Source organism: Equus przewalskii, chromosome X (assembly GCF_037783145.1).
Source record: "Equus przewalskii isolate Varuska chromosome X, EquPr2, whole genome shotgun sequence".
Taxonomy (NCBI): domain Eukaryota; kingdom Metazoa; phylum Chordata; class Mammalia; order Perissodactyla; family Equidae; genus Equus; species Equus przewalskii.
The window spans coordinates 118189727-118215276 of record NC_091863.1 but is presented as its reverse complement, the minus strand read 5'-3'; the positions used below and the strand labels follow the sequence as shown (position 1 = coordinate 118215276).

Here is a 25550-nt window from a genome sequence, read left to right as displayed (position 1 = left end):
AATCTTAAAATTCTATGAACAAAGTTAATTTTAGAAAACAAATGTACATGAGCCACGTATCTAGCCAAGTAAGTTTAAACAAATGCAAGGCTGGCTTGATTATATAACTGGAAAAAGCTAACTATGGTTTTTTTCATTACTTTTGCAACCATTTTTAAGGTCATCGAATTTAAAAATTGATTTATATTATTTTAAAATCATACCCTTTTAAATGAATGGCATATCACCTGTGCGTTCTCAGCGTTTCTCACATACCAACTTACATTTGTCGTAAGTCTTCTGGCACATCCAGTTTGATTTTATGGAAAGTATCTTTTGTGGCAGGTTTGTTGGGATTAACTGATCGTAAACGTTCAATTGTGACAATTTCATTGTACGTGGCATCACATGCTGCATATTCTATCACGTAAAACTGAGAGAAATAAACAAAAGTCATTCCTGGTCACGGTATTTAAAGTAAGAGCAATAAGCTATACCTACTCAGTTATTTTTAAATTCTCTAGAGGAAAAAAAACTGTATTTGATCAACATACGAAACATTCTGAACATGTAGAGAAAATATTTTAATAAAATGACTCAAGTTAGATATTACTTTACAAAAAGAAATCCAGACTGAAATGCAGTACCTGGGTTCAGAAAAGGGAAACAAGTATAAAAAATTTTAAATATGCATTTTCCTACCTCACCCTTTATCATCCTCACTTTAGCTAACCACCAACAGCAAGGCTCTTTTTCATTTGCTCTGGAATAAACCTATACAAAAATTACAACATAGAATATTTCATGATTAACATCATTCAGAAATCCATAGATTATCAGTCATCGAGGAAAATGTCTCAAAATGACCTTAGGTGTCTTCCAAACCCATATGCCATATACCTTAAAGCAGACCACACCCCTATAGCTAGACATAGATACATAAGCAGAAACTACCTGATTACTAGGGAGATTACCTAGAGAAAGCACTTTCTTCCTTCTCTGTTCTACATCAGTAATAATCAGTATTCTGAATGAATACGAATGGCTCAAGAAAAGCTGATTGTTCATAAACCTGGGCATACCTTCCTTGGGTACTTTGTGAGTGATGAAAATCTATCTGAAAATGTACAAGCAAACTTGTTTTTCTTTTACTCTAATAAGCAAATAAATGACTGGAAGTTACTGACCCTGGCCTACCATCTGGGTGCACAGTCACTAAATGGATAAGGCCGCTGACCACTCAGCCCACTAAGGATACCCCCCGGTATTCATGTCTCTGGGGACTAAATGAACAGATCCTTGGTCACTCTCTGGTCTCCTGTGCCCTCTTCACTAAAATGGACAACTCCATGCTGGCAATCCTTTAGACACTACCTTCCTGCTCTCACACTCTGTGGATCAGTTCTTCTAACCGATCTCTCTGGGGACCACTTCAGAGTTCACTTACGATGTGCAGCATGGAAGCTTTTGTGAAGACACCAGCAAAGCAAGGTTAATAGGAAAAGAGACAACACAATGTACATGGAGAGAGATACAGAGACTCAGAAGCAGAAAGAAGATTCAGGGAAGACAAGGGGGATAGGAAGGAGAGGACAGGATAGAGGAGAGAGATACAGAGCCTAAGGCTGACAAGCAACTCAAAGCTCCAACTCCTATCTCCCTTTGACAAGTGAAGTTAATAGTTATACAACACAGTGACTAAATACAACATCATTCAACCTACCTTTCCCTCTTGCCTCCATCACTTCCTCTTAACTTTCCTCTAGCCAGAGAAATAACCTCGGTTAATTGTTATGTAACACAACGAGGTCATCCTGGCAACAGTGTCTCATTGGTCTCTACCTGTCACATGACTAAGTTGGGAAAAATGTCTCCTTTATCCACCACTATTATTAGCATTCCTGATATAGACAGACCAAAAGACCTGGTGTCTAGCCTCCCTTTTACAACGTAAGTTAATAGTTATATACACAGTGACTAAATACAACTTAATTTAACCTACTTTTCCTTCTTGCCAGGTGGCCATCAATCTCCTTCAACTCTGCTCTGGCCAGAGCAAGAACTTCAGTTATGTATTACTGTTAGGCAATACAGTGAGGTCACCCCAACTACAGCATCTCACTGGTCACTACCTGTCATGTGACTCAGTTGTAAAAAAGTCTCCTTTATCCATGCAAACACTATTAAGAGCACCCTGATACAGAGAGACCACATGCCTGGCCCTTGCCTTCAGGAAGCTTGCAGCTCCTAGGGAAGTGGACAGCTAACAGTCCTCAAGTCCAGACAGCGTGTGTTCCCTACTGGGATCCCTCACAACACCAAGCCCGTTCCTTACACCTAGTAGGTACTGAGTGCAGCTCTGGTAAGTGAATAGTATATTCTATTTCTACTTTAAAATTTTAGAGAAAAGAACACAGGCCGGGACATTCAGAGACCTCTCCCGAGCACCCTCTAAAATAGCACTCCTGTCCCTACATCACCTTCTATCCTCTTACATTTTTTCCCTAGGACTTACTCACACCTGCCATAGTATTAGCTATCCTCACTAGAACGTGACTTCAAAGGCAAGGGACTCTCCTGTTTCACTGCACCATCTGTACCTAGCACAGAAAATAAGAATTCAAGAACCTACTACACTTTACCTGTACAAACATCTACCTAGATGCTTCCTTCATACCATAAATACGCATGAAGCTGCAACTACGAACAAGGCATTGTAGAGAAAGAAGAGAAGAAGCTTAAAACGGAGTACGTGAAAGGGGAGGAAAGAGAGGTACCACATAGACCAACTGTAACATAAAGCTGACTCCAAGTGCCTCAAGTCCCAAAACAATTTCGGTGGCTAGAGAAATCACAAACACAGTGTTTTTGTTAATGTGTTACATCTCCATAGCACGTTTTGGTCAAAGACATCAATGGTACACGAGCAGGTGGTTTATAGCATGCCCTGTGAAAAGATGTTTCATCTATATGTGTATATACTAAAACTCGCAGGTGGATTTTTAAAAATATACCAGGAGGATTTACTGCTACTTAAAGAAATTCTAGGATGCTGCTCTAAGGCATGAATTTTTTCATTTGTAAGACTAATTTTCTTAATCCATTTCGCTCAAAATGGGGACAGAGTTGTAAACTAACAATATACTATTCAAAAAATGATTCAGAGATTGAGGGAAAAGAAGTACTAGTGGGCAAAGGAAATAAGTGGAAACTTTCAAAGATGTGCCCCAAGGCAGCCACATTTAAGCAGCATGTATTATTTCAAATCATTATTAAGATGGCTCAGTCAAAAGCACATGTCCATCACAGCTCTAATTCTCAAGGTAGCGTAAACAGTGTTAAAGACCAGGGGTACAAAAGGCACAGGCAAATTAAATGCTCCGACTCCTTCAGTGCTTAACAACTTGATGGCAGGGGAAACTTACCTCAACTTCATCACTTTCATTTATATCTTTATTATAACCTACAGGTGGTGGGAATCTCACATCATGAAATGGAATCTGCCTCTCTGGCTGCCAGCTGCAAATAAGCACAATTATTTAACATACTTTTCAGTTTAATGCAAACAATGACCACAGTGACCACACTGCCATCAATTTTTGGTTAAGTGTGACCCTGCTTCTCTAGTTTAAAGAAGCAAATGCTTTAAAACTGTCAGTGTCTTGCTGAGCGGGGATAACGGCACTATAGAGACATTTCCACAAAGTCTGCATGCAGCACAGCAGCCTCGTAGTCCCATTTGGAATATTTCTCCAAACACAACAGATCAATATTACAATTTCCCAAACAAGTCTTTCTTCCAATAATTTCAACCTCTAAGGATTGTAAACGTAAGGCCACAACAGGAATACCATTTGATGCTTAAATTAAATGTTAGTATCAGTAAGTGTTAGTAATATCATCACCATACTTATACTTGCAAAGGAATTTTAACCACATTCCAGTGACCACAGAAACTGGTCCTAAATGCCCTCTAAATCCAAAGCAAAATAGGGCAGTCAGCAGATTAGCAATTCATAACTCACTTTTCCCCATTTAAATTTTAGATCCCGCGAGGTGGTCAATTCTTGCCATGGATAGCTGGCTGCTGATCAGTATGACGTACCAGTATGCACTGGCCTGGTGGGATCGCCTAAACCACAGAAACCCGATGGAGACAGCCTATAGGAGTTGAGTAAGTTGCCTATGCTTTTTTAAATTTAAAATGATACGGAACGCTTTTGAAAAATACCTAATTATTCTTTTATATCCACAATGATATAAAATATTAAAAGACAAACTTGGCAAAAACACTGGAGGACTCACCTGCTGAAGCAGCCATTTCTGGGTTTCCGCTAAAAGGCTTTCTTAGGAAAATCCTAGTGAGAAAATGGCTTTTTTTTTTTTTAAGAAGATCTATTATATAAGATAGGAGGGTAGGTAATTAAGTCAGAATTTATGGAAATGTGATTAGGGCCTATATAAGACTGAACCCTTTCTCTGAATTATTATACACACTTAAAAACTATGCAACTTAAAAAAATCGTCTTAACTTCAGAAAAGCCTTCTTATACTTACTGAAAATTAGTGACTTTTAATATGTTACAAATTCATTGCTAAATTTGATTTGTAAAGCATAAAATAATACATAATTTTCTTGGTTCCAAAGGAAGGATTATTTTTTAAGTCTTAAGTGTATAGAGATAAAAAAATCAAATTCTTCATTCAAAAATGTGAAACATGGAAGGTAAAAACAAAGCATCTGAAATAATTTGTATTATAGTAATAGGAGTTTCTAAAGAAAAGGTAAATATAGTCTGAAGTTCTATAAAACATCAGCTTTTTTTTTAAAGATTTTATTTTTCCTATTTCTCCCCAAAGCCCCCTGGTACATAGTTGTATGTTTTTCTTAGTTGTGGGTCCTTCTAGTTGTGGCCTGCGGGATGCCACCTCAGCACAGCTTGATGAGCAGTGCCGTGTCCGCGCCCAGGATTCAAACCAGCGAAACCCTGGGCCACTGAAGCGGAGCGTGTGAACTCAACCGCTCGGCCAAGGGGCCAGTCCCGAGCTTTTTTTTAACACAAGCTTTTTTTTTTTTTTTTAACAGAAAAACAAAAAGGAAACACACAAGGAAAGGCAAAGAGACTACTTTGGTAGGGGCCTATCAAATCCTGGTGATGTACTCAAACCCAGTGCTGAACGGCAAACACAAGGGAAAACAGTTGATCTATTTCAGATTCCCAGTATGACAGATAGCTTGAAGAGAAACTTTTACAGAGCTATGGGATATGGAGAGAATTAGGAGGTCCAAAGACAGAATAGTTATAAGTTTACAGTAGAAATCTGATTGAAAACAGAACTGATCTGACAAATCCGTGTATAAAATAGACATTCTTAAATGCATAGAGGAAATGAGTGTTTGATTAATATTTTAGATTAAGGACTACAGAAGAAACTAAGAGTGGCAAATAAAGATAACTCTCCGTTTATGGCAAACTGTGTTTACCTAGTGATGGGAGCAAGCAGATAAGAGTGTAATTACAAGAAAAAAATTCCTCTCCACATTATCAAAGATCCCTCCGTTAGAGGTGTGAAGCTGTTGTCTAGTGTATAACCATGGTTATTTGAAATAGCAAAGAGGCAGACTCTGGAACTTTTGGTTCTATGTATTCAGAGGAAGGTATTCTATTATTCAAACTTGCATTTTGGACTCAGATTAGTAGTCTAGAGCTGGGAATAGGGTTGGATACGCTAAATCCTTTTCTCTCTCTCACCCTAAATGTGTTTCAGGCATCTGAGAATACTACTTTGTCCTGTTGGTAGCTAAAAGACTCTGCTGACAGTCTCATTACAGTATGTCTGGGTCAGATACTATATTTTAACAGATTTATTAAGATACAATTCACATACCATATAATCCATCCACTTAAGTGTATGTACAATTCAATGGTTTTAAGTATATTCACAGATATGTGCATCCATTACCAGTCAACTTTAGAACATTTTCAACACTCAAAACGAAATCTCATACTCTTTAGCTATGGCTCCCCATTCCGAAGCAATCACTAACCTATTTCTTCTCTCTACAGACCGGAAATATGCTTCTGATATACTATTAATTCTCGTGGTGCATAAAAGCCAATACACTATAATTGTTGACCATTCTTCAGAGTTCAGTAAAATCCTAAGATCATGACCATATCTACACTTTGGCTAAGGAGTTTACACATACTTTAGAATCTTGAAAAGCTACTCTGAAAAATGCCTTTATTAGCATTCAGAAAATTCAGTCAAGAGACTTGTCCCTCCAATAAAATGTTAACATCTATACTACTGATGCCTTCATATAGCTCATGTTCATGGGCCTGTATTTTTATTTACTCATCTAGCAGAAGAAAGCAGAAAAGATCAGTTACCACTATTATTGATTATAAATATATGAACCAGATAAAAAATAAGTCAACAGGTAAACATGATTATTTCCAGTAAAATACACTAGACAACCAAAACCATCGATTTCAGACTTAACATTACAAAACTCACATCGTTTTTACCAATAAATATGAAATCCATTCATTTTCGTCTTTTAAAAATTACAAATATTCCTATTAAAACTCTCTTACTAATACAGAAGAATTTGGTTTGCTTTCTTTACATCCAAGGGGACTGAGATGTAAGCATCAAGACTATACAAAAGGGATCTCTAAGGTCATTAGCAGAAACAGTCATTCCATTGGTTTAATATTGAGTTGTTCAGGAACTTCCTGGTCAGTAACACGAAGATCCATTCCTGAAAAAACACTCAAACTAGGCTTGAATTTTTAAAATGAGGAGTAACTAGAATAATTAGCATAAAATAATAAAGAACCTGAACATTAAAATTATACATAGACACTTACTTGTTTTCAAATGCAACTGTTATTGAATCTTCATGAACATCCTTTACAAACGCCTGTAAGAAAAACACCACAGTTAAATTAACTTCTAATCTTCAAAATCATTTTTGTTTTTAGTCACATTTTACAAACATACCAAAACATTTTAAGAATAAAATGGAGTCTTAAACGAAAGCTTGTCAGTTTGTGAGGATCACGCACTCATGAACCACATCTGTATTTAGCCACCTACTATGTGCTAGGCCCTAGGAATACGGATTAGTTAAAACAAAACATGAAAAAATTGCTCCAGAATTCAGCATCGAAGGGGGCGGGGCGAGAGTGGAGGGGGGCGAGAGACAGAGATAGAGACAAGTCAATTGAAAATTACAATGCACGTGGTGAGTGCAAAGCTGGAGGTATACTTTACGCTAGAATTACTGGAAACTAAGAAACTTGTTCCAGAGACATATGCCAGCCACTATAGATCTGTTGTAACCTATCTTTTTTCTCCTTAATAAAATTTTAGGAAAACACAATAGTAAATGACTAAATATAATCTCAAATCTATGTATCCAAAAGTACACTTAATTTTCCTTAACAACAATATACTGCTAATACTACTAAAAAGTCCAATTACCAGAGTTTAATTAAATTCTCAATCTCATGAGCACTTGGAGAAAAAAATAGTAATATGAAGTGCAGAGGTTTAAATCTTTTAAATCTGATGACGCAATTGCTGGTAATCTGCAGAAAGACATAACAAAAGTAATAGCTAACTAATTATCAAGAATTCTTTAATCAGCATGCTGTCTGTAATTCTATAAAGTGACATAAAAGTAATAGCTAACTAATTATCAAGAATTCTTTAATCAGCATGCTGTCCGTAATTTTATAAAATTAGGTCTTTAATAGGTGCAGGAAAGGAGGTTTTGTTTGTGTTTTGACAATTAGAGGACTAGGATAAAGCATAAAGAAACCCAAGGGGCTTTATATCCTAATTCATTTTAAAATGGCTTGAGAGATTTAAGCTTCCTACTCAAATTAGTTCTGTACGTTTCTCTCCTCCTGTGGTTTCTCCCTGCCTGGATGGTTACGGCCAAACTCCTTCTCCAGCTGTAAAAGACCCTTCATGACCTGGCCTGCTGCTCACCTCTCCAAGCTTCATCTCTCACATCCTCGGAGGCTGTGATTCAGCAAAGCTAAACTACCTGGGCCTCTCTCCTAAATGCTGTTCCTTCTTTCCTATTGCCCTTCCCCTCTTTCCAGCTAGCTATCTCCTATGGTCTTTTAGGTTTCAGTTTAGATGTCACCTCCTATGGGAAAACCCAGAAGACTAGGTTAAATTCTGTCCTCTGCATTCCTATAGCATCCTATACTTATCCCTACTATAAACACCTCACTATAGTATTATTGCCCATTTTCCCTCTACCAGTAAGTTTCCTGAGGGTGGGTGACAGGTTTGATTTTATTTACTGTGGGACTTGAGTGCCTACTAAGAACTCAATGAACAGTTAAGTGGATCATTGCCTAAGAGGTTCCTATCCTAGCCGTGGAGGAAAGGTATGTGGGGGGTGGGGTGGGGGTATGTTGATCAGGGAAGACATACTGAAGAAGGTGAGGTTCCTATCAAACTTTAAAGGCTGAGGAAGAATTAGCCAAACAAAAGGGACTGGAGGTAGGCGAGGCACACCAGGCTTAAGAAGCAGCAGGAACAAAGGCTTAAACCTGGAGAAACAGCTTGAGGCATGGTAGAAATAAATCCTTTGTGGACAAGGAAGCGAAGACGACAATTCAATGGGGAAAAGAACAATATTTTCAACAAATGGTGCTGGGACAACTGGATATCCATGTGCAAAAGAATAAATTTTGACCCTTGCTTTATATCATATATAAAAATCAACTGAAAATGCATCAGAGACCTAAATGAGCTAGAGGTATAAAACTCTTAGAAGGGGCCAGCCCAGTGGTGTAGTGGTTAAGTTCGTGCATTCCACTTTGGTGGCCCAGGGTTCATGGGTTTGGATCCCAGGTGTGGACCTACACATTGCTTGTCAAGCCACGCTGTGGCAGTGTCCCACACGCAAGATAGAGGAAGACTGGCACAGATCTTAGCTCAGGGCCAGTCTTCCTTACAAAAAACAACTCACAAAATAACCTCTTAGAAGGAAACATAGTAGTAAAGCCTCATGGCTTTGGATATTGGGAGGATAACTACTTCAGATTAAGATTATTCTTTAACTCCTGGATCCTCAGTAACTGGTACAATTTCTGGTATATAGTAGGTGCCCAATAAGTTTGTTAAACAAATGATTCAATGCAAATGTAAATGTCTTGGTAATCCAATACTTCTTCAAAGGCCCAAGGCTAAAGGATTTTTTCAAAACTAGAACTTTCCAAAATATCAAATTAAAACATTATCAGTCAAGTATTAATTAGCTGCTCCTAAGAAAAACAATGACAGGGACGCAGGGCCCTGGAAAACATTTATTTGGAAGCTAGATAAACAGAGACACCAAACTTGTGCAATCATGCTTACAGGAATAAAAGTAAAGCTATACTAAAACAAAGTTTCCTTGTAAGATCAAGGTGGGCTAGAATGGAATGCAGGTGTTCTGCTATACCCAAGATGGCTGAATTATGGTTTCTAAGTTAAGCATCTTTATAGTTGCTGGTTTAAAGGGGAGAAAACCGATATTTTCTTCCCATCATTTTGATCTTATTTTTCCCCAGCTATATTTTTTCCACAGATATTTTGAGAACTCTAGCTTAATACTGACCATATTTTAGAATATAGATTTCCTAAGGGCGCATGCATGCCCTCAGTGCCCTAAGGTGGTGTTTGCCTCACTATTATTTCAGCAACAGAAAGGTCTCATTTTGAGTTAAAGTTGCAGGAATTGGTTGCTCTTAGTTTTATAAAGTAAGTCCCCAAAATTATGGTGAATGGGAAGAGGAACAGACCTCCTCCCACCCCCAGCCTCATTTCTGCCTCGTCTTTACATGATGGCTGATACTAAAGTGACGATGTGCTTTCTAGGGGTGGGATTAGATTAAGGACTAAAATGAAGACTCCTATTAGGAGATGATCTTTTATTTACCCAGAAAGGCCACTGCTTCTGTTTTCATCCCTGTCTAAAAAGTTCTATGTTTGCATGTCTTGGCAGTAATTAATAGTAGTTCCTTACTGTATATTATATGCTGAAAATGTTAAGTCCTTTAATCAGCTAAGAGAACCTTGTTACAGCTGGGTGAAAAACTGTTCTCACTATATTAGGTGTCTTTCCAATACTATTGCCCTTGTCTAAAACTGTGCTGTGCACCATAGCAGCCACCAGTCATATGTGACTATATTTAAATTAATTACAATTAAATAAAATTAAAAATGAGTTTCCCACTCATACTTGCTACATTTCCAGTGCTCAATAGCCACACGTGGCTTAGTGCCTACTGTAGTGGACAGCACAGGCAGAAATCATTTCCATCATCACAGAAAGTACTACTGGACAGCACCAATTTGTTAAAAATGTTGGGGACCATTTTCAAACTCACCTTAAAAGCACTCTAAAAGTCAGTCTCATTACTTCATTGCTATATTCTTTTTTCTATTTGCCAAAAAGTTATTGCACAGTTTAATCATACTCACTCACCACATTTGCCTATTTCCTAAAATCAAACATTCCCTCAAAAGAGGAAGATCTGCAACTTTTACGACTATTAAAAAAAAAAATCTTTTAAAGGCTCTGAAAGCAATTCCGGATGTAGAGTGTCAGAAACAGTTTGAGTAATCATTGCAGCCTACCAGGGCCACAGCCTTCGAGTTAATGAGGCTTATCTGTATATGGATGTTTGCATGATTGTTCCAAAACCAGTCATTTTTCATCACTGTTTGTATATTAAGTGAATACAGAAGGCATGCAATACCTTCTTCGTTGCTGCTATAATAAATGGCATAAAAGAAACTCATCAGTTGCGTCTGGCCTGCACTCACACCAAGGACAAACGCCTCCTGTGACTTCTATCTAAGACCTTTTACTAAACCGTCACTTCCAACATGAGTCCCATCCTCCTGCTTGCTTCTCATCATCCTTTCTCCAATATCTCTCCTTTTAGCCCTGCCCCTCCCTCACCACAACACTCATTTCCTCCTTCCCCAGCCACCTCCCGAGCACTGTCACCCTACCCACCACCAATTTGGAAAACTACATTTTGTTGTGATCACTACCTATCTACATCATGCGAAGCTGGTGTTTGGGGAGAAGATAGGTTCAGGGGATTCCAAAGAAGGGAGATGGAATGGGTTTGAATGAATACACAAAGGGAGCTGCACCGTACTGAATGAGAGCTAGGGCTCTTATAAGAGCCAGTAACCTTAGTGGTCAGCAATTTTGCTGTGAATGAGACGTAGGTTCAAAATCTTGGTTCTACCACATAATAGTTGTGGGACTCTCCAAGAAGTGGTCTCTGGGCCTTAAATTTCTCATCTGCAAGTAAGGAATGGATACATGGGAATTGGACCTGCCGTCAAAGGTTGTTGTGAATAATGAAATCACACATGTTTAATACCTAGCACAATGTCTGGCACATAACGGGCACTAAATAAATGAGAGGTAAAGCAGAGAGGGGCATATTTTATAAAAGATGCAGAACCATAAATGCTCCTGCATTTGAGAAAACTACATCTCAACAAAAGCACTTAAAAAAAGATTTAAAAATTGGGACAGAAAAAGAAAAGGCTGTTTCCTGAAAGATACTAAACACTAAAAGGTTATTTAGACTCTGAGAAGAAAAAATGTGATGAAAATCTTTGGGGTTTGAGAAAGGTGCTAAAGTGTGAAGAGAGACACAGCCTCCTCATCAGGGGGTATATACAGGAAATCAAAAAATCATTATGAGATTTCCCAACTTACGGACAACTGAGCCAAAGAGGCAATCACAAAATCATACTTACCAAAGAATGCAATGACTCGAGATATCCAACTCAAACTTTCCCTTACCAGGACTGACGAAACTAACGAAAGTCCATCCCTATCTGAGTGAATCTTACTCCGCCACTACAACTCATACCCCCCCAGCTTAGTAAGCTCTCTCACAAATATGAGTGACTAACCTATATATAGGTTATCGTGTAAAGAAATTTCAATGTAAGCCTCTAACCACCACTGAACACAATTACATTATCACTGAAGACAGCACACGTAGAGCGATAATTCTCAAGGGAGAAAACTAGAGCATTGTAAAATATCCCTCCTAAAGAAAACCTATAGGATATAGAGGATAGGGACATGTGAAATGTGATAAAATACAATTGAAGGCTTCACATATAAAGCAAGTTATCGCTTTGTCACCCTTTGTATGTGACCACTAACAATGGAAGGGAATGAACAACCGAAAGGGAAAAGTACAATACGCCACATCAACAGCCCTGCCCACCCCAGCGCATGTCTGGGAATACTAGACTTCACTTGGGCATTTACCAAAAATTCTGAAAAAAATGCCTTCTTTCCGGTTTACCCTGACCCAAAGACAACACACAGGTATAGAGAGAATAGTATTAAATGAGTTATTAATTTTCTTGTATGTATTGTAACTTTTGAATGTTTCAGTTCTGATCTGCTCCCAGTGTAACAAAAGCAAATTTCATAGCAGAGTCAAAGATTTCTAACTTTACCTTTCCTTAGTGGGCTTCCATAGGAAGAATTACAGTGTGCCACATCAAGGCACGGGAGTGAATAAAAAGGAAGCTAATACATAAGCTGAATATTTCATGACATCTTTGTATCAACAGTAAAAAACGGTAATATAAACTTGCAACTGTACTTATAAAAAGCTAAGGCAGTGTGACAGTCACAAGTACAAAGATGACAACGCAATGCAAAAAATGGGCAGGAACTCAAATCCAAGCCATTTCTTCAAGCTAAGTTTCATCATTTCAGGAAGTCAGAGTACTGATCTCAAAGCCCAGGTCAGACCCTTACTAGCTCTAACACTTAGCAGTAAGTCACTTACCTAATCTCTCTGTACATCTACGTCCTCACCCATAAAATGAGAATAACAACAGCACCTCAGGATTGCGGGAGAGGGTGAAATAAACAAACAGAAGAACAGCACCTCAGGATTGCGGGAGAGGGTGAAATAAACAAACAGAAGTCAAGCACCTAGAACAGTGCCTGGCGCCTGTTAACAGTTATCATAATCATGATCGTGGTCATCGCAGGAAGCACATTCCCAACGTGGGCAGGAATCGGAAACCCAATTATTATACCACTGATTTTTGCACTTAATAATTTGGAGGTTTTCAGAATGGATGAGTACGAAGTTGGAAAATGCACAGTTCAAAAGGGAAAAAATGATGCTTCCACAAAGATATTAAACACTAAAAAGGTTATTTAGACTCTGTGAAGAAAAAAAACTGTGGCTGACCTGAACAATACATTTCCTCAAGTAGAGACCAATCCCTGGATGGAAAGTTATATGTAGAGACTTCAGAGAAAACATACATAGTGTCTTACGCAAGTATATTTGTAGTAGAACAGTGGTTTCTAGCAGGCTATTTAGCTAACATGACATGTTGGGCTACTAAGGGCTTTATTAAAAAAAATTTCCTCTTGACTGTACATTTTATCATATTTAGCTGCTGGCTCCATAGTACTGCTCACCAAATTAAAGTCTGTCCTCAGATACCAAACTTAAAAACATACGCTGTAATAGAATATAATCTAACAATAAGAATGCAATTTAGCATATTTACACCATATTACAACAATGAATCAGATGCCAGTCACTATATTTTCAGAAAATGAAAAGGTGTTGTATCTTATGTTTCCAACATACAATTTATCCATCTTTGGCAATTCATACTAATATACAAAACCTAGGAATCTTAGGATATACTAGTGCATACATTCATATTAGAATGACATACATTCTACATCTACAATGGAGTTAATTCATTACCATTCGCAATAAATCAAAACTTTAGTCCGGAAAAAATCCACTACACTATTTTAGGCAGATTTCCCTAGAATAAAGAACTTATTTCTACATTATTCATTTAGGAAATGTTTTGTGAAGATTTCGTGAGGTATAATGCAAGTGTCTTCATGTCTTAAAATAACATAAGGCTCTATAAGTTGTACATGCGACTTTTTCTAAGTCAAAGAAAGACCTAAGCATAAAAGTAGTGGCTCTGACAACTACTAAATCTAACTGTCAAGTGTTTAAGAATAAACACCAGAGGGAAAAATAGAAATGAGCTGTTACAATCTGAGGGTTTAGGTCTCATGGTTCCGTTAACTCTGAATCCTGAGTTTGAGTTATTTTTTAGAGAAAGAATCCAACTGTTCCCAGCATATACTCTATCCAGTTTACACTGCAAACTTGGACCCTGCTCTCAGAAGATGGAGAACTGTCCTTTGCAATATGGTGGTTCTGTAAGGCAAATCAAAGTCTGAACTCAATTATATTGAAGTCGTTTGAGTTGTTTAGTTTTTAAAAGCTTTTCTATCAATTTGATGAACCAGGGTCCTATTTTTTCCCTAAATGTAACATTTCTCCAGAACAGTTCATTTTTCATTGGTCTTTATTTCCCATCTTTTCTGCCCATCCCAGGGGACAAGGAACTCAGTTTACTTTTGCTTTACTTTTCTAACTCACAGCAATATTGAGTCATATAAAAAATCAAACCTTTTTCATTACAGAAACTATTTTTCCACCCATACAGACCATCTGAGGTATTCTTAAAAATAAACCTTAATTAAATAAACATAACGGCAATTTCTCTATACACATTGAAGTTTCACATTTCCCCTCAAGTAACTAAAAGACAATCCAGTCTTTTTATTCACATTCAAATGAAACGACTCTGTTAAAAAACAAAAACAGGGGCGATTAATAGCAAAGATAGAGGTCATTTCTTATATTCCAAGCAGTTTGCAAGCAAAATCACGGAAGCAAATCATAGGTTGCTGGAAGAGAACAATAAACCCTTCAAGACCAGGATGTGCTACCTGCCCTCTATAGCAAGCTAACTCCACCAAAAGACAGTAAAAGTGGCGTCCAACCTAAGCTAATATCACAGACCTATTAGAATACTGCTCAACCATTAGCCCCTGCTCATATTGACTATAGCTAACGCCACAAATCTACTGAGTAAAACTACCAACCTAGGAACTAGAACGATTCTACACAAAGCAGCAGAAATTGCGCATCACTGAAATAAATGCAAGTAAAATTTTGACTGCAAAGTCAACTGAAACAATTTTATACTGGTAAGACTCTTAAGAACCTAACTGCTGGGTTATTTTTTTCTCCTTTTACAGCTAAAGGTTTCGTCTTTTTGCTAAAAGTATGGAACAGTTTACATATTTTACTCACTTATGAAATATACTGATCTCCAAAATCTCCATAAAATTAGTAAACACATATATAGTTAAGTCAACTGTTTATTTTCCTATAGCCAAACGAGTCTCGTTTGAAACGTTTCAGTTATCCTATAATAAACTGAAGAACTGTGTCGGACAACGGCAATAGCTAATTTCCATGTTTCCTTCCATACGCACCTTCTATTGCCAAAATACTGTAGTAAGGTGAGATATTACTTACAGAAGTTACAGAGGGACATTCAAGAGGAAATGAGAATTTACAGATTACTAGATCTACAGTAAGTACATACCAACAGAAGCACTACAAATACATCAAAATATTTTTAATCCTCTTTTTGAAAGTATAAGATCTTAGTCGATTTGCAAGGGTGCAACTTAAAAAAGAAAAACCCACAGTAAAACCACGAATGCCTATTTAAAACCTCAACAACACAGTCCACTGCAATACTACTACACACTCAGAAACGATAGGTACTTGGAACACAAAACAATTATTTCAACTCACTTTTTAAAGTTCCCTAGTAATAATATACTCCCAGTTTACTTCCTGAAGTTTCACGGCATATTTGCAGCCCTTTTGAGGGTTAAAATTTTTTTTTCTTAAGTAGCAAAGAGTTGCTAATGTTTTTAGATGCTGAAGCATCTGTATTGCTGAATCTGCCCACATTCATAATAAGGGGGGGAGGCTGCGAATATTCAAGATTGCCAACTTCTTTAATGCATTACTGGGATACGTCAGGGTCTTCCTGAAACTTTTGGATCTAAAATCTCTCCTGAAATCCACAAAGAGAGGCCACTAAAAATCAGTTGCCGCTGTGATTTGGTACTGACGACAGCTTCTTACTACTCTCTCTTCACATCCCTTTGCCCAGAACAGTGGAGCTCTCCGAAGTCCCAACGCTGGACCGGAAAAAGAGAAGCCAAAGGAGATCTCAAACCCTCTTTGCAAGGCAGGAGGCGGCTCGACGGAAGCACCCCCAGCTCCTCAGCAACTACCCACACGTCAGGCCCGGATCCCACTTGCAGAGGATATTCAGGAAAAGAGAAATAAGCCGTCGCCGTCACCCCGCGCGGATACTGGCCCTTCTCGCCAGGATCTCTTACCTGCCGCCGGCCCTCGCCCATCCGCAGCGCTCCCAGGCGGGGCTCGCCCCCGAAAGGGCACCCTCTTCTCCTTGCCCGCTTCTCCTTCCGATAGGCGCCTGGGCCTCTCGTAGGAGACAGCGGGGCTCGAGGGGCTTCCTGCAGGCCCCGAGCCCGCTCCTTCCCTCCCAGACAACATCCCGCCCAGCGCGCCCCGGCTCCCGGGCGCGGCGTCGGGAAGAGGGCCCCAGGCCTGCCTCCCGCCGAAGCCGAGAAGAAAAGGGAGGGAAAGAAGGGCGAAGATGGGGCCTGCCCTGGAGCCAAGTACCTTGTAGAAAGCGCCATTGGAGCCCCGCACTTCCACCACCAGCTCCTCCATCTTCTCGTCGGCCCTGCTCACGCCAGGAGCCCGCCCCCGAGAGGTGGGCTGCGGGCGCTCGAGGCCCAGCCGCCGCCGCCGCCGCCGCCGCGCTGCCGCACGCCCCCCGGCAGCGGCGCCGCCGTCACCGCCGCCGCCCGCGCTCGCCGTCGGCTCACCGCCCGCTCAGAGGCGGACCCTCACCGGAAGTGAAACCGAAACGGAGCCGAGCGCCTGACTGAGGCCGAAGGCTCTGGCCGTTCCGCGTGTAAACAGTGAAACCGCGTCACGTGACCGACGCCGCCCCTCCCCCCGCGGGCTCAGCCCCTCGGCTCCGCCCTCTTTCTCCTCGCGGGCCCAGGAGCGCGCGCATGCGCGCTGCTGGGAACCGGCCGGGGGGCCGGGCCCAACGTAAGGCGCGCGGGCTCGGCGTGCGCGGGCTCGGCGGAGGGCGGGAAGGCGGGAAGGGCGGCGACGGGTCGCGGTTCTGGCCCAGGTTGCCCCCCTTCGCGTTGGCCAGCGAGGGCCAGAGCGCCAATTTCTGTAGGGAGAAGTCGGAGGCCTGGGAAAGTGCCTCCCGTAGCGATTAAGTGTATTCATGTATCCGAATCCTGCTGGCTGTCTTGGGTTGGAAGTTTTCTTTTTGAAGTGGGGCAGAGTCTGATTGAGCTGGAGGTGGAGTGGGGGACAAGAATAAAGGTGAAATGTTAGATTGGAGACTTTGAATTAGTAACAGTGGCAACCACGGTGACCCAGGCTTTTGTGAGCCTTAGAGGCAGAGGATGAGAGTAACGCCGCCCCCACCCCAGGAGATTTTAGGCTGCATTTGACACATCCTGTGTCCTCTGACGGACAATGGATTGTGTCAGGACCTCTGTAGATGTTAGTCCTTCCTCAGACCCAGCACTGACCCATATACGTCCCTCCTCTCCATTCAGTTTCGTACTTTTACTTGACATACGTAAAAATAAAGTGTTAAACACTTGTTAGTTTCTTTACAGTTTATTTCCCTACTGTCTCGCTCCTCCTGTATAGTCACTCTGTACCAAAGGCTGGGGTAGGCATGTGTAGAGCAGCCAGGGGACGTATCTACAGGGGCCCTTCACCTGTTTCCTTGCAGCTCTCCCTGTTTTACTCCCCACAGGAGAACAAACTGCAACTCTTCCTCTTTTGTGCTTCTGCACTGTTCTTGTATCCACCTTGACTTAGGTTTCCTTTGGAAAGCTTGTAAACCAACTGAGAAGCTTATTGAGCCCCTACCATATGCTAGGCACTGTGCAAAGTGCTGGTGAGACATTGGTGAAGAAAAATGAAGAAAGACAAGACTGCCAGCATTGAACTTGGATGCTAGACACGTAGACGGACATAAATCAAATTACCAGAAAAGTAAATGTGGAGTCGCAGCTGTGATAAGGGCTATGATGAATAGGTACACCTATGATAGTAGGAAAGGACCCAGTCTAGGGTAGGGGAGGAGTGGTCAGAGCTGGGCAATGACTCCAGCTGGAATGTGACCAGTAAGAGTTAACTGGCAGCACTGAGTTGTTGGAGGCGGGGTGAACTGCCCCAGGCAGGCGCCCCAGAATGTGAGGCATCCGTGGACCTCCAGTTCCCCTCCAACCCCACTCCTAGCCAAAGCAGCAGTGTTATTGCTGACGGAGTTCCAATTTTAAAGCAGCGGATCAAGGGCCACATTCCTTGAGGCCGCAGTAAACAGGAATGACCCATTGGACCAGGGTTTCTGGAGTAGTCACAAGATGCAAAAACCCCAGTAGGACTGAAGGGGAACCTCACGATAGGCTGGGTGGGAGCAGAGCGTGATCTTTAACCCCAGTGTAGTAAAAGGGGACAGATTTATTAGAATGATTATACCTTCCACGTGTAGGGTGTTGTTCAGTTTACCCAGGGCTTTCAAAGATTATCAGCTCTTCACAACCAGTACAAGCCACACTGAACCTGGTGCTATTCCCTGAACCTGTGAGGCACTTTCATGCCTTCATGTCTCCACACATGCTTCCTGGTCCCCAGAAATACGTTTCTTTAGGGTCATCAGCTGGGTTCCTATTAGCGCGTTGTTTTTACTTCAGGTGCAGAGAGTTGAGTTAACTTTGCTCCTCAATTCTCAGCACATTGCCATCACCGGTCCCTGCAAGACCCCCTCTTATTTGTATTATTTTATATTGTTTATATTATTTTTCCTCGTCTTTCTCAATCCCCACTCTCATTCTCTTTCTAGACACCTGAAATCTGTTTGATGTAGCTCCTTGATAGTTTAAGACATGCAGTGTTTTGCGTATGCCTTTTGCATTTACAGAGGTGGTATTGGACTGTGAATCTGTTTCCCACTGTTTTCATTCAGCACCACGTTCTTGAGCTATATCCACGTTGCTGTGTGTACACCTAGTTTTTGGCTTCTAACTGCTGCTGAGTATTCCATAAATTGTATTGATACATTTCCCTAGTGATGGGCGTCTAGGTTACTGGCAACTCCCTGATGTCACACTGTGGTGAAAACGCTTGTGAATGTCTTTACAAACCTTTGCACGAATTTCTTTTGTGCTCTTAGAAACTTTGTACGTTACGTACCTCCTGCTTCCTCACCACACTGTTTAGCATATAGCAGGGCCTCAGTAAATGTTGAATACCTCTTCTATGACGCTTACTGTATTGGAATCACTTATTTATATTTCTGTTTCTCTCATTGGACTGTGAGTTGCTCGGGGGGAGGAAAGAGGCCTTTCGCTTTGTGTCCCTGGCACAGAGTTAGTTGCTCAAGCCTAAAACTGAGTCATTTTGACCCTCTCTTTCTCTCACACATCTCTTCCATCAGCAAATTCTTTCAGAGACCGTAATCTACTTCTCACCACTTGCACTGCTAAAACCATGGTCCACGCCCCCATTCTCTCTCACCTGGATTATTGCAATGATTTTGCTGGTCTCCCTGCAGCCACACTTTTTCTCTGTCTAGTTTCAACACAGAAGAGAGAGGGACCCTATTCAGGTGTCGTCAAATCACTCTCCACTCAAACCCCTCCAATTGTTCCCTAAATGCCCGAGGGTTAAAGCCAAAGTCCTTATTTATTCTGGCCTCAGTGCCCTACCCACATTGGCCTCTGTTATCTCCTCTATCTCGCCTTCTACCTTCCCCCTTCGCTCCATTCCAGCAATACTGGCTTCTCTGCTACTTCTTGAAAACATTAGGCAGGTTCTGTCTGTCTCTATCCCCTAGAATGTAAGTTCAGTGAGAACAGATGTTTTTGTTTCTTTTATTCACTGTGTCCCCAGTGCCTACCACAGTGTTTGGAACGTAGCAGGTGCTTACTGAATATTTATTGAATGAATGAATGCGTTGAGGACCCAGCTTAGGTCAAGTCTGCTCCCATGGCCTATATTTATCTGATATTGGAATGATGCTTCAGCATTTCTAGCCTTGCCTTGCCCTTAGCTTCCATTAAATTGCTGCCTCTTGTCTTTGCATTGATTTATTCTGTGTTATTTCCTGCTCCTTCGCAATTTGAGCCCTCTGAGTCTTTTTCCTGCCTCAATCCCAGCTGAAATGCCCTTTGTCCTTTCCAACTCTAGACATCCTGTGTACCCTCTAGGACCCAGCTAAAACCTTACTTCTTTCATGACACTTTCTCAGACAATTTCACCTCACTTTGACTTCCTTGAAGTAGATATTAGAAAAACAAATTAAATTAATAGTCTTTATGTTTTAGGACAGTTTTAGATTTACAGGAAAATTGAGCAGATAGTAGAGGGTTCCCATGTCAGTTCCCTGATGCCTCCCTCCCAGTTTCCTCTGTCATTAACACCTTGCATTACTGGGGTATATTTGCTATCATTGACGAGCCAATATTGAGACCTTATTATTAACTAAAGTTCATAATTTACACTAAGGGTCACTCTTTGTGTTGTATATTGTATGGGTTCTGACAAATGCATATGGTGCCTCCACCATTACAGTATTATATAGAATAGTTCCCCCACCCTAAAAGTCCCCTGTGCTCCACCTATTTATTCATCAACTCCATCTGCTAACCCTTGGTAACCACTGATCTTTCTACTGTCTTCATAGATTTGCCTGTTCCAGAATGTCTTATAGTTGGAATTATACAGTATGTAGCCTTTTCAGATTGACTTCTGTCACTTAGCAATATGCGTTTAAGGTTCCTCCATGTCTTTTCATGGTTTGATAGCTCATTTCTTTTGAGTGCTGAATAATTTCTATTGTCTATTCTATTATATTGTCTGGATGTACCACAGTTTATTTATCCATTCACCTACTGAAGGACATGTTGGTTGCATCCAGTTTTTGTCGATTATAAATAAAGCTGCTGTAAACATTCGTGTGCAGCTTTGTGTGGACATAAGTGTTTAACTCATTTGGGTAAATACCTAGGATTGAGATTGCTGGATCATGTTGTGACTATATTTGGCTTTGTAAGAAGCTTCAAGCTGTCTTCCAAAGTGGCTGTACCGTTTTGCATTCCCACCAGCAATGAATGAGAGTTCCTGTTGCTCCACATCCTCCACAGCATTTGGTGTTATCAGTGTTTTGAATTTTGGCCATTCTAATTGGTGTGTAGTAGAATTTCATTGTTGTTTTAATTTGCAATTCCCTAATGACTTATGGCATTGAGTATCTTTTTGTATGCTTATTTGCCATCTGTATATCTTCTTTGATAAGGTCTCTGCTCAGATCTTTTGCCCATTTTTTAATTGGGTTGTTTTCTTATTGATGAGTTTTAATAGTTCTATGTATGTTTTGGATACCAGCCCTTTATCAGATTACGTTTTGCAAATATTTTCTCCCAGTCTGTGGCTTGACTTTTCCTTCATGTAACAGTGTCTTTCACCGGGCAGAAGTTTCTAATTTTAAAAAAAGTACAACATGCATTTTTTTCTTTCATGGATTGTACTTTTGGCATTGTATCCAAAAAGTCATCACCAAACCTAAGTTCACCTAGATTTTCTCCTATTTTATCCTCTAAAAGTTTATAGTTTTGCATTTTATGTTTAAGTCTTTGATCCATTTTGAGTTAATGTTTGTAAAAGGTGTAAAGTCTGTGTCTAGATTCTTTTCTTCTTTTTTTGCATATGGATCTCCAAATGTTCCAGCACCATTTTTTGAAAAAAGACTCGTTTCTCCATTGAATTGCCTTTGCTCCTTTGGAAATGGTCAGTTGGCTATAATTGTCTGGGCCTAATTCTGGTGTCTTCATTTTGTACATTGATCTATTTGTCTATTTTTTCATCAATACCACACTGTCTTGATTACTGTAGCTTTAAAGCAAGTCAAAGTCAGGTAGTGTCAGTCCTCCAACTTTGTTCTTCTTCAATATTGTGTTGGCTATTCTGAGTCTTTTGCCTTTCCATACAAACTTTAGAATCAGGTTGTCAATATCCACAAAATAACTTGCTGGAATTTTCATTGAGATTACATCGAATCTATAGATCAATTTGGGAAGAACTGACATCTTAACAATATTGAGTCTTCCTATCCATGAACATGGCATATCTCTCCGTTTAGATCTTCTTCAAGGTTTTGTAGTGCTCCTCATATAGATATTGTACACATTTTGTGAGATTTATGACTAAGTATCTCGTTTTTTGGCGCAGATATAAATGGTATTGTTTTTAATTTCAAATTCCAATTGTTCATTGCTGACATATAAATCTCCTTCTAACCACTGCTTTTGCTGCATCCCATAAATTTTGATAAGTTGTAATTTTTTTCATTTGCTTCAAAATAGTTTTAAATTTCTCTTGAAACTTATTCAACTTATGTGTTATTTAGAAGTGCATTTTTAAATTTTTTTTAAGATTGTCACCTGAGCTAAGATCTGTTGCCAATCTTTTTCTTCGTCTTCTTCTTCTTCTTCTCCCCAAAGCCCCCCAGTACATAGTTGTATATTCTACTTGTAGGTCCTTCTGGTTGTGCTATGTGGGACGCCACTTCAGCATGGCATGATGAGCAGTGCCTTGTCTGTGCCCAGGATCTGAACCAGTGAAACCCCGGGCTGCTGAAGTGGAGCACGTGAACTTAACCAGTCAGCCACAGGGCTGGCCCCTAGAAGTGCATTTTTTAATTTCCAAATATTTGGAGATTTTCCAGTTATCTTTCTGTTATTGGTCTCTAGCTAAATTCCGTTGTGCTTTGAGAGCAGACATTATATAATTTCTATTCTTTCAAAATTTGTTAAGGTATGTTTTATGGACCAGAGTGTTGTCTGTCTTGTTGAATGTTCCATGTGAACTTGAGAAGAATGTCTATCCTGCTGTTGTTGGATGAAGTAGGCTATAGATGTTACTTAGATCAAGTTGATTGATGGAGCTGTTCAGTTCAACTAGACCCTTACTGATTTTCTGCCTGCTTAATCTACTAATTGCTGACAGAGGGGTGTCGAAGTCTCCAAATATAACAATGGATTTGTCTGTTTCTCCTTATAGTTCTATCGGCTTTTGCCTCATGTATGTTGGCTGCATATACGTTAAGAATTTTTAGTCTTTTTGTAGAATTGACCTATTTATCATTATGTAACGCCCCTCTTTATGCCTGATAATGTTCTTTCTCTGAAGTCTGCCTTATCTGAAATTAATATAGCTATTCCAGCTTTCTTTTGCTTAGTGTTAACATGGTATATCTCTCTCCGTCCCTTTACTTTTTTTTTTTTTTTGAGGAAGATTAGCCCTGAGTTAACTGCAGCCGATCCTCCTCTTTTTGCTGAGGAAGACTGGCCCTGAGCTCACATCCATGCCCATCTTCCTCTACTTTATACGTGGGACGCCTACCACAGCATGGCTTTTGCCAAGCAGTGCCATGTCCGCACTCAGGGTCCAAACTAGCAGACCCCGGGCCGCTGAGAAGCGGAACGTGCACACTTAACCGCTGCGCCACCGGGCCAGCCCCTCCCTTTATTTTTAATCTAGCTGCATCTTTATATTTAAAGTGGGTTTCTTATAGACAACATATAGTTGCATCTTCTTTTGTAAGCCATTTTGACAGTCTCCATCTTTTAATTCATGTATTTAGACCATTCACATTTAAAGTGATTATTGATATACTTGGATTAATATACAGTGTTCATAACCATTTTCTATTTATTGCACTTGTTATTTGTTTCCTTTTTTGTCTTCCTCTCTTTTTCTGCCTTCTGTGATTTTCGTTGAGCATTTTATATGATTTTGTGTTCTTTCCTCTCTTAGAATATCAATTATTCTTTTTAAAAAAATTTTAGTGGTTTCCCTATAATTTGAAATATATATTTACAGCTAATTTAAGTTCACTTTCAAATAACACTATAACACTTCACAAGTAGTACAGGTACCTTATTACAGAGTATTCCCAATTCCTCTCTCCTGTCCCTCCTGTCATTTAATTTTACTTATCCATATACAGTCATGTGCCACATGATGATGTTTTGGTCAACAACAAACTGCATATACGATGGTGCTCCCATAAGGTTAGTAGAATAAAGCCTAGGTGTATAGTAGGCTGCACCATCTAGGTTTGTGTAAGTACACTCTATGATGTTCACACAACAAAATCGCCTAATGATGCATTTTTCAGAATGTGTTCCCATTGTTAAATGATGCGTGACTGAATTATAATCACCAATACATTGTTGCTGTTAATCGTTTGAAAAGATAGTTATATCTATTGATCAATGAAGATTAAGAAAAATAAGAGTTTATTTTATCTTTCTTTATTCCTTCTCAAAAGCTCTTCCTTTCTTGATGTAGATTTGAGTTTCTGACTTGTGTCATTTTCCTTCTCTCTGAAGAACTTTTAACATTTCTTGCAAGGTAGACCTACTAGTTACAAATTCTCTCAATTTTTGGCTTAGAAAGTCTTTATTTCTTCTTCGCTTTTGAAGATAATTTCACTGGATACAGAATTCCAGTTTTCTCTCCCCATTCAACACTTTAAGTATTTTACTCCACTCTCTTCTTGCTTGCATGGTTTCTGATGAGAGGTCTGAGGTAATTCTTATCCTTGTACCTCTATAGGTAACTCACCCCCACCAACCCCTGGCTACTTCTGAGTTTGTCTTTAGTTTTCTTCAGTTTGAACATGATATGCCTAGGTGTGGATTGTTTGGTATTTATCAAGCTTGATGTCCTTGGAGCTTTCTGGAGCTGTGGTTTGGTGTCTGCCATTCATTTTGGGAAATTCTTAGCCTTTGTTACTTCAAATATTTCTTCTGCTCCTTTCTGTCTGTCTTCTTCTGGTATTCCCATTATGCACCTGTTACACCTTTTGTAATTGTTCCGCAATTCTTGGATGTTCTCTTTTTTTTCCATTATTTTTTTCTTTTTGCATTTCTGTTTGGGAAGTTTTCATTGACATATCTTCAAGCTCACTGATTCTTTCCTCAGCTGTGTCCAGTCTACTGATGAGCCTATCTAAAGCATTCTTTGTTTCTGTTACAGTGTGGTTTTATTAATTTCTATCATATCTTTTGGATTCCTCCTTAGAGATCTCATCTCTCTGCTTACACTACTCATTTGTTCTTTTTTTATACATATACATTTTTTATTATTTGTGTTATTAAAAAATATCAAATTTATAGAAAAATTTTAAGTACAATACAGAGATACTTTTTTTCCTGAACTGTTAGGAAGTAAGTTGCTGACTTGATGCCCTTCAGTTCCAAATACTTCAGTGCATATTTCCTACACACAAGGACATTTTCCTGCATAATGACAATACTATCATCAAAATCAGGAAATTAAGATCAATAAAATACTACTATTTAATTCTGATACTCTATTCAAGTTTACCCAATTATCCTGGTAAAGCCATTTACAGGAAATGGATCCAGTCTAGAATAATATTTTTATAGTTAATTGCCATATATCTACCACAATTCCTTGGCTTTACCATGA

The 25550-nt window shown here is 39.7% G+C and overlaps 1 protein-coding gene across 15 annotated transcripts in view; it reads right to left on the bottom strand.

Annotated features, from left to right (window-relative positions):
• Positions 1–16974, bottom strand: part of FMR1 (fragile X messenger ribonucleoprotein 1) — a 37745-nt gene extending 20771 nt beyond the window's left edge. For 10 of the 15 annotated variants that reach the window (XM_070605726.1, XM_070605728.1, XM_070605727.1 and 7 more), the window contains exons 1-5: positions 16629–16974; positions 6858–6910; positions 3405–3498; positions 682–753; positions 264–412 (exon numbers count right to left, since the gene is read on the bottom strand). In XM_070605726.1, the coding sequence (XP_070461827.1) occupies positions 264–412; positions 682–753; positions 3405–3498; positions 6858–6910; positions 16629–16679 (419 nt within the window). In that variant the 5' untranslated portion in view covers positions 16680–16974. Of the gene's footprint in view, positions 1–263; positions 413–681; positions 754–1702; positions 2023–3404; positions 3499–6857; positions 6911–16628 lie in introns of those variants that run through there. The other 5 variants (XM_070605736.1, XM_070605739.1, XM_070605737.1 and 2 more) reach the window with 1 other exon arrangement.
• Between the last annotated feature and the right edge of the window lie 8576 nt (positions 16975–25550).